Raw genomic sequence first — 17,228 nt, 5'->3', positions numbered from 1 at the left:
GGGAGTCTTAGGAGGTGTGGCCTTGGAGGAAGCAGGGCACGTGGGATGGTATTGAGATTTAAAGGCTCCCAGCCATTTTTAGTTTGTTCCTCCTGCTCTGAGCTTGCAGGTCTTCCTGGTCCCACTGCCTCGGCTTCACCAGCAGGAACCTGACTCCCCCGAGCTGTAAAAGCCCAAAGAAACGCTCTCTTTTTGTAAGTGGACTTGGCCGTGACATTTTATCACAGCAACAGAAAAGTAACTAATATATTCAGCTATACTTTGTTACTGAAACTTTTACAAGGAACTCTTTCCTTGTGTTCAATAAAAGAAGATAGTTTTCATAGTTCTCAGTATTTTTGAAGGACAAATTAAACTTTTCCTGGGATATCTTTTTATGCTTAGACATATATTTTGAAAGTAAGATTAATGTAAATGCCCACCCACTGTAACAGAGACTAAGATTTATGTATTACAGAATGAAGAAGAAAAACATGGCAGTGCTCAACAAATATTTGCTGAGCAGACAGTTTTTGTTTTGTCCCTTGGTCTCACGTAGCTCAAGCTGGTCTGACTGTAGACTGACCTTAGGTTCTTGATCCTCTTGCCTCTTTCTCTCATGTTCTAGAACTATAGACATATGCTGCCATGACAGGCTGAACCCAGTCTCAACAACAGGATTGTAAAAAAGCTTTCCATTTCAGGTTTATTTTCAGTGTTTCACAGAGAATATTTGCAATGTTAGTGATGTGGACACCAATAGCTTTTCAGATACAAAGTGTTGCACTTTCTGGCAAACATTTTTTTTCCAGACAAACTAACCAAATAAAACACAATTTCAGGAGATGGTATTATCACAGTCAACGCAAATTACAAAGCTAGCAGTGGCTAAAATCCGAAGCGCTATCCCTCTAGAGAGTGGCTTCGGAGCTCTCCACACTCACCTGGGAAAATGCCCCAGAAACTGCAGAACACCAAATTACAAAATTCACTTTGGAAAAGGGAGTTATTTTTTCCAATTTTGGCCTTTAGGTTGTTTTTAATTGCTTAAAAAATCTGGTGAGTATAGGGATGGAGATGAGCAAAGGGGCTGCAGTTTATAGCTTCAACACATCCGAAGATCCCTCAGTTAGGGGAGCGGGGAAAAGCCAAGAGCAAGAATGTATTATAAATAAGAGTCTTTCCTCAAGACGGACAGGGCCTGTTTCAGTTGACCTGTGGGAGAAGTCTTCTCACAAACGGATTGTTTATAATGTCTTCTGTAAAATAGAGTTGACAACCTCTAGTGATTCTTCTTTTACTAAAACAATATCATAAGAGTCCATGTATTTTTCTAAAAGCTCGTCTACCTAATAAACAAAAGAACAAAAGTAAAATTAACATGCAGAGAAGGGCAAATAATTTCAATTTTAACCTCATGATATTAGAACTGTAGACTATAACTCTTACTTCATAAAAGTGTTGAAATATAAAGATACTCTCAAATTCTTTGACTTTGTTTCTGATGAAGAGTTTAATTCTTTGAGACAGGGTCTTGCTGTATAAGCTTAGCCGGGCCTTCAACCTGGCATCTTCTTGCCTCAGCTCCTGATGGCTGGGATGGCAGGCATGCCCCGTCATGGCTGCCTTACTCTCAGACTTACTCATGGACAGGAAGTTTTCCACAGAGACACTTTTCTCCCTAAATGGTTTCTTTGCAGTCCACTGTTCTGACTCTGGGCAGCTTTGTATAAGGAACCCTTGGCAATGCACGGAGAGAACTCTGATCCTCATGACTAGGGAGTGCTGCCTACTGCCACCCTGAGAATGTGACCTCCACATTTCACACAGGTCTGCGCTTCATACCTCCTCTAGTCACTGCTGAAGTAGGAGGAGAAGATACTATCTCACGTGCCTTTGGCAATTAATTGTAATGTTTCAACTTAATTTTTAAGTTAAGAAAAACTGCAGCTCTTCATACTCACCCTGTCATTCAGATACCCAATTTTCAGAATGTGTTCAACGTTGGCTACACCGTCTGCCATCCTTAGGTCTCCTTGGGAGTCTCCCAGGAGAATGATGTTGCTGTTGTCTTTCAGTTGGTTGAAATAGTCTGTATTCTTCAAGGCACCGTCATGTTTGTTGAATACATGAATTAATTCGCCTTTGAATCCTTTCAGCACTCCCTGTTAAAAGTATTTTAAATAATACTTAAGAAAAACATTGTTAAATTTCTTTATGGCTATATATGTATATGTGGGTACATGTGGCAGTGACGGCTTGGAGGGTAAGGGGACAAGTTGTAGGAGGTGGCCCTCTTCTTCCGCCCTCATGACCTGAGGACCAACATCAGGCTGTCAGGCTTGGTGGGAAGCCCCTCTAAACACTGAGCCATCTCTTTGGCTTGAAATACTAGGTTTAAAGAATTCTACTTGTTAGGTTTTTTTTTAATATTTTGATTCTAAATAGATGTCACAATTTATCATATCTTTACATTTGTCTTTGTCTTGATCTCAAAAACCCAGAAGTCCATCACACTCAAGACAGGCAGGGAAGCCTCCAGAAAACAACATGTGCTACCGCTAGTCAAGACTTCAACTTTCACTTTTTACTCGTTTTGTTCCTGGCCAAAGGATTCCAATTTGTGTCTTTTACTGTTTGGGTTTTTAGTTTTGTGAATTTTAACATGAACTTATTAACTTGTTGATAAAAATTTAAGGGTATACAATACAAATATAAAATGGAGAAATATAACAAACTAGTTCCATTAACAGCCTATCAGCATTATATAACTTAGTGGACATCTACCTGATATTAAGAAAGAACTTGTGAGTTTACATGATTAAACTATTTCAGACAGGATAGCCGCCCTGAGGAGTGACGTCACACTCTTACATTTTCATCAAAATCCATGAAGTTAGACACGACTTTGACATTGGAGTGGTAGACTCCAGCCTGACGGATAACTTCTTCAAGCACATCACCGATACCAGCAGAAAATATGAACACAGGGATGCTGTGCTGCTGCAGCTTACCGAAGAAGCTCTCATACCCTTCCCTGCAAGTAGAGGCAGAGCGTCAGTGAGCAAGAGCTCCCTTTTTCACTTGGGAGGAAGCAGCAAACCGTATTCTCATTCCAGAGCTCTTTCACCTTTGATGCCTGACCTTGCTATTAGTTGTAGCAATAAAGTTAGATGTCTTTAGACTTACACTAAGCACCAATAAAATCCTAGTTCACACCCTACAGTGAAAAGCCAACTAGGCTGAACTTGCAGGCTAGCTGCCTGAGGTCCAGCTGTCCTGATCTTCCTATCAGCAGAAGAGCAGAGCAGCAAAAACCTAGTTGTTTTCTTTCCTGCCACTGCTCCTTCCCAAGGCCTTTTAATTACATACGTTACTTTTCTAAGTTAGTGTAGGAACTAATGGGCTTCACACAGAAGCATCACTATATTCTCTGCATGGACCACCACCACCCTTCCTTCTCTGGATGGCCCCTTTCCTCTCTCCAAACAGCTCATCCACTGTCATGCCACACACACAGTTAAATTTAGACAAAAGCAAATATACTGTATTTATTTCCCCCGTCCTCCATTTATAGCTCTTCTTCATACCTCTATGTTCTTATCAAACGTATGCTTATACATAAATACACATTTATAGTTAAGGCTTCAGCCTGTATATGAGAGAATACATGTGATATCTGTCTGAGCCTGGTTTATTTCTCTTAACATGATTACCTTCAGTTCCATCCATTTTCCTAAAAAAGAGACATAATCTCATTCTTATTCAATAAAAAGCTTAAAATCCGCCCTTTCTTTTTCTCTCTTTTCCAGCTACAGGTTAAATTAAGCTCTTGGAACTCTTACAAGTGAAACATTCAACTGTCTTTACTCTTTGACAATTGAATCTTATCTTCTTCAAACATAATCACTTTATCCTCCCAGGGGAGGGTTATTAAGTGATAGAGGGTAGATTAGTGGCAAAGTGAGTGATTGCTCAACATGCCGGAGGCCCCATGTTCAAACCCCAGCACAAAGGGAAGGAAAAACACCATTGCCATATTTAGCAATCAAGTTGAAAAAAGTTAAGGCTGGTTAAAAAATACTGAAAGTAAGCTTGGTGATTTTCATACAGTTATAGTCCTCAGTGCAAATACTGTGTGTACATGTGTGTTGTGCAGTACTTGCGTGTGCATGTGCATGTGTGTGTGTGGTGCAGTACTTGCTATGGAGACCCTGCTGCCCTTCAGCTGGCCGTCCTTTCTCTCACCTGCCTCCTGAGGTCATCACAGGTTTCAACACAATGCCAAAGCCTTGAAATACTTTACCTACATGCTAAAACATTCTCCTTTCCTGTAAACAGTTTCAAAGCATGAGAATTCCAAAACCAGATTCATGTACATTTTGAAACATTCATAGTTAAAACCTTTCTGGCTTATAAATATTGCCATCAAATTCCGAATCTTTCAAAACTGTTTTCCTAAAGAATTTGAAAATCATAATTATAAGTCTGTGCATTATTCTTAAAATTAAAAAAAAAAATGGAGAAAGGAAACAAAGTATCACTTATGTCATCCAATGCTCTTGCCACCCAGAGCCAATCTAACTGAAAAAGAATTTTTTTTTAAATTTTAAAACTGTCTTAAAAAAAAAAACCTATCTTTTTAATTAGATTTATAATTAATGAGTACATGCTGTAAATGTATTAATGAGATTGAAAAAGAATTTTTTAAAATAAGGTTTCAGGTATCCCAAACTGGCCTCAGATGTGCTATTTCATTCAGCATTCTCCTGCCTCTACTTCCCAAATGCTGGGATTATAGGCATGCACCATCGTGCCCAGGATTAAAAGAAAATGTTTTAAAATTTTATTTTATGTGTGTGGGTGTTTTGTGAGCAAGTATCTGTGTATCATATACATTCCTGGTGCCCATAGAGGCCAGAAAAGTGTTGGGTGCCCTCCAACCGGAGTTACAGATTGCTGTGAGCTGTCATGTGAGTGGTGGGAATCAAACCCTAGTCTCTGGAAGAGCAGCAAGTACTCTTAAGTGCGGAGCCACCTCTCCAGCCCTCACCATGCCAGTTTTATTCAGTGCTAAGATCAGGGAAGATGCTGTGGGCATGCTAGACAGGCACTCTGCTAACTGAGGCACACCCCAACGCCCAAAAGGTCTAACCTAAAATGTTTTCCTTATCTCACCACTGTTCATTTTGTGACACTGCTTTATCTTGTTTTATGGAATAATGTGATAGCTTATTTCTGATTAAAACACATGATTGAATATATACAACAGAGTTAATTCTGTAGACAATAAGAACAACAGAACCAGGGGGACTTACTTGAGCATGACATCCGAGTCTGCCACAATCTCTTTAAGTTTGGCTTTTGGTATGCCTTGTTCAACAAGCAACCCATGCGATTTAGTATACCTGCAGTTTATGAGAGATATCAGTTAAATATTAAAACTATTATCTTTATTACAAAGCATTCCTGAGTGTGAGTGCTGTTCCTCACCACATGGACTTAACTCTTTGAGACAGAGGAGATTAAAATATGTGATGGTGTTCTGCCCGAATGTTGCAGCTCTCACAAACTCAGGCGCAGCGTAAATACTTCAGTAAGGAAACAAGGAAACAGCTGTGAGCCTTTCCTCAGTCTGCAGATGAGAGTCAGTCTCACTGGGCTGGCAAGCTTCCTTCTCTGTTCTGTATCAATTATTTTACCTGCTTGTAGCTTACATTTCCATGAAATCTTGAAGTACTGGAAGGCTGCCTAGTGTAATAGAGAAGTCCTCGGTAGGAACGCGTAGGCTGGCCTGCATTACTGCCACACAACTAACCGCAGCAGTGCAGTGTAACGGGGCCTTTAGCACCTAGCTCCTTACAACTCCGAAAACTCCCTTCCGCCATGAGGAAGCGGGACCTTCACCCGATGACTGAATCTCCCTATAGTATTTGCAGGGACATTCCTCCCTTTCTGTCTGTTTTCCTTCTCCTTTCTTCTTGTGGGACAGCTTAATGCTAGAAAGCCCTGATGGGCTTGTACTTACTATGCAACCTAGGGCAGCCTCAAACTTGAAGCAATCCCTCTGCCTCAGCTGTCTAACTTTTGGGGTTACAGGGGTGGAAACCAGACTGCCTCTGTGCTGGAGCTTATTCCATCCCCAGGTAAACCGAACTGCAAAACAGTCATTTTTCCACACAGAAATCAGTCTCTTTAAGTATCCAAAATTGCTCCAGTTTTGATTCTCCGGGCAGGCAGAGAACATCAGTCATTTAATGCACACACATGTGAACTGTCAATGCTGCCTGACAGATCCTAGGAATATTCTTGCAGCTCAATTCAAAGCCCTTTCCACTTGCTGGGATGCTCCTCAGAGGAGCTGGCTCTGCCTCCTCATCACCCTAGAGGACTTCTCTGCATCTCTAGGTTTGCTGAGGTTCGTCTTGTCCTGGTGCTCCACACAAAGCTCTCACTGTAGTCTACTTGAATGCTGCAGTTTGATGATACCGGAGCCCCAGGCCTCCACATGAGGACAGGTGCCGTGGGGAGCCCAGCTGCTTTCTTTGTACTTAGGGCATGTCCTGTTCTAACAAGCCTTAAAACAAACATCTGGCTTTTTAATGTACGTGCCTGACTTTTTACTTACTCTCACTGCATGCCATCTTAAGACAAGCCACAGGCTGTTAATCCACCATGGTGACTCTTAAGTTTTTTTGTATTCATTATCTGTGTATGTATCTGTATACATGAGAGGAGGAAGTCAGCACTCGAATGCTCCCAGTGCGCACGCTGCACTCACCACTCTACCATGTACGGGAACTTCTCCTCCACAGTGAGATCAGGATCAACTTCAATAGCATAGTACTGCTCCTTCAGCTGCAGCAACTAGAAAGCAACAGGAACTCTGTTGTGAAGACTATACAGTTTTGTCACTTACCTAATCATTACAGAAAACAATGTAACAATAAAAAACAAAGGAAGCCTATAAGCTACTTTTCAGTAAAAACATTAATACTGGAGACAGTTTGACCTTCATTTGCATATAATTAGATACAACTGCAGAAGCTACCTTACTCCCAAGCCAGCAAAGCAATGGGACCAAATACTCCTTCAGAATGCCATTAGGAAAACTGTGCTGTCTATGTTCAGGCTCCGTCCTGCTGTGCTGTGGTGCTGGGGACTGACTGTAAAGCAGGCACAAGTTAGGCAAATGATCTCACTAACTGCCACCGAGCTACTGCACAGCCCTAGTTTTACTTTGTATTTTGGGTGAGGTTCTTTGCTCAGTTACCCAGGTGGCCTTGAACTTTTAAATCCTTCTGCCTCGGCCTAACTAGTGAGGTTGTAGGCCTGAACTACCAGACCTGACAAGTTTAGTCGTGAAATCTAGCTAATTAATTTTGCTGGGTACCAGGAGTTGCCCTGTTAAGACAGAGGCAGGTACCCCAGGAACACCCTGATCAGTTTATCAGGACAAATCACTAGGAGACCAAAGTGCCTTTGCCTTCCCAGGTAATTTAAGGACCCAGGGTGCTCTAATAACAACTTCTAAACCTGGCTGCGCTGTAATGGTTGCACACCCTGCAGTCCTTGCACCCGGGAGGTTGAGGAAAGGGAAACAGGAGCTCCAGGTACTTTTCAGCTAGCCAGTGAGTCCAAAGCCAGACTGGGCTAAATGAGACCCTGTCCTGAAAAAAAAAGCTAAGATAGATTTCATACAATACATTTGATATTGAATGCTTATTATGTACCAACTAGATGGCTAAAGCAATTATCCATATTCATTTCACTTCTTTTGGGGGGTAGGGGTGAATGAAGGACAGGTCTCACCATGTAGCTAAGGCTAGCCTTAAACTTGAAACTGGCTTCCCTCAGGACCTCAATCTGGGATTACATATGTATGCCATCATACCTAGCTTCTGATATTCATTCCTGTCTGAAAAAACAAAACAAGACAAAACAAAAAAAAAACAACCCAAAAACCTAATCATCTGAGGCGATGAAGGACTTAACTATGCGTTTGTAATGATTTGATATTTACCTTTTTTCGACATTCATCTGTAACAAGCTTACAGTTGTCAATGACATCTAGGGGGAGAGGGTGGGGTGGGGGGGGCGGGGGGAGACAACACAGGCATTAATGAAAAGATTCTGGTTGTGGCTACCACTACTAAAGATACCTTGCCTCTTTTATTTTTAAGAGCCAAGTCAATTACTGTGGTTATTGCAAATTTGACCTCAATGCTGTAATTAAGATTGCATGTCTACAGGAGATAATGGTTCCAAAATCTGAGATTTAGTAATTCTTTACATATACTACTGAGCTAGGTAGCTCAAAATCTTCAAGCAATCAAGTATATACTATTTCCATTTTCATCTCCTTTTTAATAAATAGAAGCAACAAATACATCATGAGGTTTATGATTTTCCACTTCAATTTTGAGACAGGATGTGTTGGGTAGTTTTTGTTGATGGGACATAAATTGCAGTCACCCGGAAGAGGGAACCTCCAGTGAGGAACCGCATCCAGTAGACTGGCCTGCTGCCATGTCTGTGGGGCATTTTGCTTGGTTAATGATTGATGGGAGAAGGCCAGTCCATTGTGGGTGAGTCTGTGTACTCCTGACAAAGTGGCCCGGGGTAGTTTAAGAAAGCAAGGTGAGCATAAGAAAGCCAGTTAGCTTCCATGCTTTCTGCCTCAGTTCTGGCCTTGGCTTCCCTCAATGATGGCTTGTGATGGGAAAGCCAAATGAACTCATTCTTTCCCAAAGCTTGTTTTGTTCTCTGTTTTAGAAAGTACAGAGCCCAAGCTAGGACATAACGTATCATCTAGCCCAGGCTGAATTTGAATTTAGGGTCCTTCTGACTCCACTGTCTCATTGTTGGGATTCCAGGCGAGAGCCAGTTATACCTCCCCAGTTTATGCCGTCTTAGAGACTCAACTCAGGGCTTCATGCATGGAAAGCCACCACTCTACCAGCTGAGCTACATCCCCGGCCACGAAGGTGCCATTTTCTTCAGGATAATACCTCATGTGAAAATAATCAGTGACATTTTAGTGTATGTCCTTCCAAAGTGTTATTTACTATTAGTGAGTTGGTTAAGATGAGAGTCAAGTTAAATCTAGCTCTTTTCAATTCATGTTGTGCTCTGCATTTTTCATACAATTGAAACTCCATAAATACCATTCACAATGATTGTACAGTCTCTGGTATGTGGGTGGGGCAAAATTAATACTATTTTTTTAGTGTTAAATTGTTCTTAGTTGCCTTCCAAGCTGTTATCCTTATAAATAATTTCATTTTGTATTGTCAGAAGTCAAGGTCAGGCCTTTACACTTACTATGCTAGTGCTCTACTACTGAGCTACATCCTTAATTCAGAGTGTGCCAGATGGCTTTCTATCAACTCCAACACAAGCTAGGGTCGCCTGGGAAGAAGCAACCATGGTTGAGAAAATGCCTCCAACAGGCTGGCCTGTGGACAAGTCTGTGGAGCATTTCTAGACTGATGGCCAATGTGGAAAGGGCCAGCTCACTGTGGGTGCTTCCATGCCTGGCTATGTGAGGAAACAGGCTGAGCAGCCTAAGGGGAGCAAGTGGGAAAGCCGCATTCCTCCAGGGTCTCTGCATGAGTCACTTCTCCTCTCCAGGAGTCGGCTTGGCCTCCTGTCTTGGGTTCCCTCTAGGATGGACTGCAAAAACTCTTTCCTCCCCAGGTTGCTTTTGGTCTTGGTGTTTACAGTAGCAAGAGAAACCCAACTAATAAACAACATTGATAAACTTTTTTAAAAAAGGTAATCCCAAAATGTAAAAACCTTTCAAGTATTTCTTGGGTAAAATATGACTATAAACAGTGAGAAATATTTCGAAGTCTTCATCCATTCCCTTTACTTCTAAAAGCAGATATGAAAATAGTCATTGCCAGAGGATGAATAAAAACAATTCCTCAAAATATAACAAGAAAAAGCAAGGTTCTTCACTCCCAACATCAAGAAAGGAAAAAGAAGAAGAAGAAGAAGAAGAAGAAGAAGAAGAAGAAGAAGAAGAAGAAGACAACAACACAACAACACAACAACAACAGTCATCTCATTGATAAATATTCTGATTGCATTCATTTACTTAATAGTATCACACTTACTATGACATGTTGGGCATCTTTTCCCATTGTAGGAAAACCTACTTAGTGTCATATCAAAGTCTGTTATTATCTGTGAGAAAAAGGAGAAGGCAAAGTTGTAAAGAAGCCCACCATAATCATGCTCACTATGCTAAGCAGATACACATCCTCAAGACTTTCAGCTGAGGTTCCCGGGAAGTTCCTCATCTAACTCATGCAACACACAGATTTGATTGTTTTTTTTTTTCAATTAAAAATTGTTTTTTCAATTAAAAATTATCTGTGGCTGGGTGTACTGGAACACTCCTTTAATCACAGAACTGGGGAGGCAGAGGAAAACAGATCTCTCTGTAAGTTTGAGGCCAGCCTGGTTTACAAAGTGAGTTCTAGGGCAGGCAGGGTTGTTAAACAGAGAAACTGTCTTGAAAACAACAACAGCAACAAAACAAAATGAAACAAAATATGTGTGTAAATGTGAGTGCACCATGCTCTGGTAGGTGTGTAGGCCAGAGGGTAACTTCTAGGAGTTAGTTCCTGCCTTCCACTTTGCTGAGGCAGTTTCTGCTACCCTGCTCTGGATACCACTTAAAGAGGTAATAAATTAGCTTTCAGGCAGTTAAAATAGCAAAGGAATTTTTATAATGAAGTTGGAATAATTAGCTTCCTCAGGTGCTTCCCATTTAGCCTGTTATTTTATACTTTAAAAAAGAATAAGCTTGAGCCTGGGATGATGTCTGCCATGATCCTAGCACCTCAACGTTGGAAGCAAACAAAAACCCAACAAACAACAACAAAGTATAAAAATCCCAGACCAATAGTGAGATAAACTTGTAAAACCCAACTATCCCTCATAAGGTTACGTTTGAATTTGACAATGACTCAGTTAATTAAAATATAGAATAACTTGAAACTCTACTCTTTTAAGTATGACTCCTGAAATGGTTTACAAATGTGTATAGTATTAGTTACCTCAGAACTTAATACAAACAAACAAAATAAAACACCATCTCCATTATTAAAATTTTATCAACACAGAAGCTTAATAAATGTGTTTTTCCTTGCAGTTACTAGGAACTGGACCCATGGCTTATCGAAACCCTGTAGCACTCTAACCCACTAACCCAAGACTCATGAGTCTGCTTCAACTTTTCTCTTTAATTAGTTTAATTTTTAAAAATTTTGTTTTGTTTGTGTGTTTGGTTTTTCAGGCGAGGGTTTCTCTGTGTAGCCTTGGCTGTCCTGGACTCACTTTGTAGACCAGGCTGGCCTTGAACTCACAGTGATCCACCTGCCTCTGCATCCCAAGTGCTGGGATTAAAGGCGTGCGCCATCACCACCTGGCTTTGGCTTAATTTTTTATAAAAATATTTTGATCATAATCTTCCCCTTCTTCAACTCTTTCTGGATCTTTCCCATCTCCATGCTTTTGTTCTCTTTCCCTATCCTGGCTCCAAACAAACAAATCAAAGATAAAAAAGTATCAAACGAAGCCCAAACCATAGAGCCTGCTTTGTGTTGCCAGGCACTCCTGCCCTGGGGCCTGCCCTGGAGTGTGGCTGACAGGCCTCTATCACTTGCAAATCTGCTTCAATGTTTTAAAAGCTTAAATTACCTGAAGTTTGGCAGCACCTCCTTTAATGAGACCACAGATAATTTCTTCTACTCTTGTAGGGTTCTTGATACGAACTGAGCTTTTCTGAAATTCTGGCATCTAAAAAAGTGAACAGAAATGATCGACTTTTACTCACTTTCCCAGTACCTTCGACATCAAGAAGCTTGTATTAAGAAGTATAAACATGTTGAGGCATTATTTAAAAGATACCAGTCACCATACCAAGTTGCCATTTATATATGCAAAAAAATTTAAAACAAAAAACTAGTTTCCAATTAGAAAATTAAGATTAAATTACATAGCATGGCAGTGCACGTCTGTAATGCATCCTGGGTGTTGAGGCAGGAGGATCCTGGGATTAAGAATAGTTAAACCTAACAGCAAATCTAACAAGAGTAAAACCCTATATTTATGGTTCACTTACCTTATTAGAAGGTATAATTTTCTTATTCAGTTATACAGGTTATGTGCTTCTCAAAATTTATAGAACATAAAAAACCATTCCTTGAATCCTAGAGAATATTTGAATTTAATGATACAGTTACTTCTTGTAAGGAACTTTTGCTTAAGATTTAATTTGTCTGTGGTGGTGCCCACTTTTAACCTCATCACTTGGAAGGCAGAAGCAGGCAGATCTGTGAGTTCAAGGCTAGTCTGGTCTATATAGCAGTTTCAGGCACGCCAGGGCTACATTATGAGATTTTGTCTTGGAAAACAAAATGAAAATTACACTGGGGTACTCCTTACAGCCCCACCTACTGAGCAGGTGGAGGGAAGCGGACCACTTGAGCAACAGATGTTTGAGGCTAGCCTTGACAACATAGATGGTCACAGTTTTAAAAATTAATTAAAACTTAAAACTAAAGCATGTGAGAAAATACAAATGGTGTAATAGCACACCATACTTTGTAAGATAAGCATTGTGCTGGATAGTTCTATGTCACCTTGACACATGCTAAAGTCATCTAAGAGGAGGGAGCCTCAATTAAGAAAATGCCTCCACAGGAGACAACTTCCTGAACAGAACACCAACAGCCCAGGCCTTAACATCAACAATTAATAAATGGGACCTCATGAGGCTGAGAAGCTTCTGTAAGGCTGGTGACACTGTCAAGAGAACAAAGCGACAGCCTACAGACTGGGAAAAGATCATCACCGACTCTTCATCTGACAAAGGTCTAATATCCAAAATATATAAAGAACTTAAGAAATTAAACACCACCAAACCAAATAACCCAATAGAGAAATGGGGCGCAGAGATAAACAGAGAATTCTCAACAGAGGAATATCAAATGGCTGAGAAACACTTAAGAAATGCTCGACCTCCTTAGTCATCAGAGAAATGCAAATCAAAACGACACTGAGATTCCATCTTACACCCATCAGAATGGCTAAGATCAATAACTCAACTGACACCTCATGCTGGCGAGGGTGTGGAGAAAGAGGAACACTCCTGCATTGCTGGTGGGAATGCAAACTAGTACAACCACTTTGGAAAGCTATCTGGTGCTTTCTCAGAAAAATGGGAATAGGGCTTCCTCAAGACCCAGCTATTCCACTCCTTGGAATATACCCAGAGGATGTACTACCACACAACAGGGACATATGCTCAACCATGTTCATAGCTGCCTTATTCATAATAGCCAGAACTTGGAAACAACCTACGTGTCCCTCAACAGAAGAATGGATAAAGAAACTGTGGTACATTTACACTATGGAATACTACTCAGCTATTAAAAACAAGGAATTTCCAAAATTTGTGGACAAATGGATTGAACTAGAAATTGTCATAATGAGTGAGTTCACACAGAAGCAAAAAGAGCTAAATGGTATATACTCACTTATATCGAGACACTAGCCCAAGGTGTACGTCCCCATGAAAAACTGTACCTACCAGAATAATGGGTAAGAGGGGAGGACATCCTATTGAAACTTTAGGTGTGAGAAGCCTGGGAGAAAGAGGAAATGGAAGGATCCAGTGGGTCCTGGAAAACTACAGGCGAGTCTGGGCCCTGGGGTCCTCCGCAAACTGTGGCAACAGCCAAGGAAAAAATAGGCAGTAAAAACCTTGAACCCCTACCCGGACTAGCCGATGGACATTCTCCACTGTTGAGTGGAGAAGAAGATCTAACTCTCACACAAACTCTGGTGCCCCATATTTGATCATGTCCCTTGGATGGAGATGCCTGGTGGCACTCAGAGGAAAGATAATAGGTCACCAAGGAGAGACTTGATACCGTATGAGCATATTCAGGGGGAGGAGATCCCCCTCAGACACAGACATAGGGGAGGGGAGTAGGGGGGGGAAGTGGGAGGAAGGGAGGGATGGGAGGATACATGGGATGGGCTAACAACTGAGATGTAATATGTATAAATTAATAAAAATGTATTAAAAAAATTTTTAATAAAATGGATGAATGTAAAAAAAAAAAAAAAAAAAAAAAAAAAAAAAAAAAAAAGAAAATGCCTCCAGAAGCCACAGAACGCAAATCAAAGTGACTCTGAGATTCCACCTTACACCTGCTAGAACGGCTAAGACCAAAAATTCAAGTGACAGCACAAGCTGGCAAGGACGTGAAAAGGGGGGAGCACTCCTCCATTGCTGGTGGGAGTGCAAACTTGTACAACCACCTTCGAAATCAAAATGGTGCTTTCTTAGAAAATTGGAAATAGTTCTATCTCAAGACCCAGCCATACCATTTCTGGGCATATACCCAAAAGGTGCTCTGCCGTACAACAAGGACATCTGTTCAACTATGTTCAGAGCAGCTTTATTCATAATAGCCAGAATCTGGAAACAACTTAGACGCCCCCAACTGAAGAATGAATAAAGAAACTGTGGTACATTTACACAGTGGAATACTATTTAGCTATTAAAAACAAGGAACTCTTGAAATTTGCAGGCAAATGGGCGGAACTAGAAAAGATCATCCTGAGTGAGGTGACCCAGACCCAGAAAGACACACATGGTATGTAATCACTTATAAGCAGATATTAGCCATACAGTACAGGAGAACTATACAAAATTCACAGGCCCAAAGAAGCTAAGTAACAAGGAGAGCCCAAAAAGAGGGGAAATAGAATTGACAGAGGAAGAGGAAGTAGAGAGGGAACTGGACAGGAGGGAGTGTGGGGAAGGAATGGGGGTGGCGGCGCAGACGTGGGGAGTAAGGAGGAGAGGATGAGGGCCTGGAGAGAAAAGGGAAACCGAAGTGTGTGTGTGTGTGGGGGGGGGGGGCGCATCACTTAGCTTCCAACTGAAGCTGGAGGCCTGTGCCAGGGTCGGCTACAGGGAGGAAGGATATGGGGATGTCTCTGGCTGAGCCTCCTAGCACTGGGGGACAGGGAGCCTGAGGAGGCCACCTTCTAGCCAGGCAGGAGTTGTAGTGGTGAGAGGGGAGCACCAATCCACTTACAAAACCTTCGACCTAGAACTTACCCTGCCTAAAAGATATGCAGAGAGGAAGAGAGCAGAGACTGAGGAATAACCAACCAATGTCTGCCCAATCTGAGGCCCTCCCCATGGGAGCGAGCCAATCCCTGACACCAACCCTGATACTCTGCGCTACTTACAGACAGGAGCCTAACTTTAAAAACAGTTCTCGGAGAGGCCAACAGCTGGCCAGACAGATGCTGAGAGTCACAGCCAAGTATTAGGTGGAGCTCGGGGAGCCCTCTGGAAGAGTGAGAGGGAAGGGTAGAAGGACCCGGAGGGGACAAGAACGTTGCAAGAAGACCAACACAGGGAACTAACATAGACCCATTGGGGCTTACAGAGACGGAAGCACCAACCAACCTAGGTCCCCTATACATTTGTAACAGATGTGCAGCTTGATCTTCGTGTGGGTCCCCTAGTAGCTGATTGGGTGCTGTCTATGACTGACATGGACTCTGTTGTCTGCTTTCAATCACTTCACCCTAGCCGGGCTGCTTTGCCTGGCCTCAATGGATGAGGAGGAACTTAGTCCTGATGGATTTGATGTGTTGGGGTGGGTTGGTGGGGGGTAAAGGCTCCCTTTTTCTGAGGATAAGCGGGGAGGGAGAAGAAGGTGTGGAGGAGGGGCAGGGAGGAGAGGAGGGAGGGGGCTGCAACTGGGACGTAAATAAGTATATATATATCTCCATAAGATTGGCTATAGTAGGAAAGCCTGTAGGGCATTTTCTTAATAAGCAATCGATGTGGGAAGGCCCAGCCCATTGTGAGAGGTACCATCTCTGGGCTGGTGCTCCTGAGTTCTATAATAAGGCAAGCTGAGCTGGCCAATAAGCAGCACGCCTACAGTAACTGCATCAGCTCCTGTCTCGAGGCTCCCGCCCTGTGTGAACTCCTGCCCTCACGGCTTTTGATGAACAGTTATATGGACCTGTCAGCTAAACAGACCCTTTCTTCTCCAAGTTGCTTTTGATCATGGATATTTTATCGCAGCAATAGTAGCCCTAACTAAAACAAACATTAAAGATTAAAGCAAACATTTCATTTGAATTCATATTTACATTATAAAATATTTCTAGGCAGAAAAAATATTACATAATTATTCGTTTTAAGTTTTTGTACAGATAATTAAAATAGCTCTAAAATTTGAAAAGTTGCTCTAAGATAATTGATTCTTTTCCTTGTACTATTTCCCAAATAATTTACTAATTGTTCTTAGCATAAGAACAGATTTTTTCAAGGTAATATAACTACCAGAAGGTACGCAGAGCTCACAGAGATTTTTAGGCTTATCAACAACTCTATATTAGGTGCCAGTTTTTGTTTGCACCCTATCACGGCTTGAAGGAAACCCGGAGAGGGGATTTTCAGCTTCAGGCAACGCGGTGCGTGCACAGCAATGTCTTGGACAGTGTCACAGAAAGTCGTGATCATTTCACATTAAGATATACAGCAAGAGCAAAAAGTTCCTTAGAAGAAATAACTATCACAAAATTCACTATTCTCTGGGATTCTGTTTTGGTCAATAGGAAGCAATCAGTGTGTCAAGTTATGACTGGACATAGTGTGTAGCGGATGGCCAGCCTTCTCGCCACTGTTTTCACCAATACTAACACAGTTCATAAAAGCACTACTCTTAGATTTTCATTTCAAGAGAATCTGACCCGATTAAGTCAATCAAGTCCCACATTGTTCCTACATATACACCAGAGTTAAAAAGGTAACAACAAAATCCCCAAACCAAAAGGCCAGAACATTTCCCAAAGCCTGGAAGATAATAGCAGCAGTATACAGAAACGGGAAAAGCATTCCAATACTGTTCATGAAATACCTACATTTATTTACTTTTTTTTCTGTGGGGTGGGGGAGAGGAAAGATGCTGAGAATCAAGTCCTAAGTGCGTGAGTTCTTCTATCTCTGTAGCCCTTACACACTTAGTTTTAAAAGCCATATCTTAAAGCAAATCACTTGCAATATATCAGACCTTGGCACTGTGATCATTTTAACCTAACCAGACCTCAGGAGTCTCAAGAAGGGGAGGGGGAGATGGCTCAGCCCATAAAGTCCTCACTACACTTGATGAGTTGGCTTGCTAACTAGCAAC

General features: G+C 41.6%; 1 protein-coding gene across 5 annotated transcripts in view; it reads right to left on the bottom strand.

Annotated features, from left to right (window-relative positions):
- Positions 1-659: 659 nt before the first annotated feature.
- NT5C3A (5'-nucleotidase, cytosolic IIIA) overlaps positions 660-17,228 on the bottom strand; it is a 40,852-nt gene continuing 24,283 nt past the window's right edge. For all 5 annotated transcript variants that reach the window (XM_084785480.1, XM_084785479.1, XM_084785482.1 and 2 more), the window contains 8 exons: positions 11,692-11,790; positions 10,101-10,170; positions 8,003-8,049; positions 6,761-6,846; positions 5,298-5,387; positions 2,854-3,016; positions 1,944-2,144; positions 660-1,328 (listed from right to left, as the gene is read on the bottom strand). In XM_084785480.1, the coding sequence (XP_084641606.1) occupies positions 1,227-1,328; positions 1,944-2,144; positions 2,854-3,016; positions 5,298-5,387; positions 6,761-6,846; positions 8,003-8,049; positions 10,101-10,170; positions 11,692-11,790 (858 nt within the window). In that variant the 3' untranslated portion in view covers positions 660-1,226. The remainder of the gene's footprint in view (positions 1,329-1,943; positions 2,145-2,853; positions 3,017-5,297; positions 5,388-6,760; positions 6,847-8,002; positions 8,050-10,100; positions 10,171-11,691; positions 11,791-17,228) is intronic.

The sequence above is a fragment of the Acomys minous genome, assembly GCF_964271855.1.
Source record: "Acomys minous genome assembly, chromosome: 6".
Classification (NCBI taxonomy): domain Eukaryota; kingdom Metazoa; phylum Chordata; class Mammalia; order Rodentia; family Muridae; genus Acomys; species Acomys minous.
Note: the sequence above shows the minus strand (reverse complement) of the source record. Positions and strands in the feature narration are given on the sequence as shown.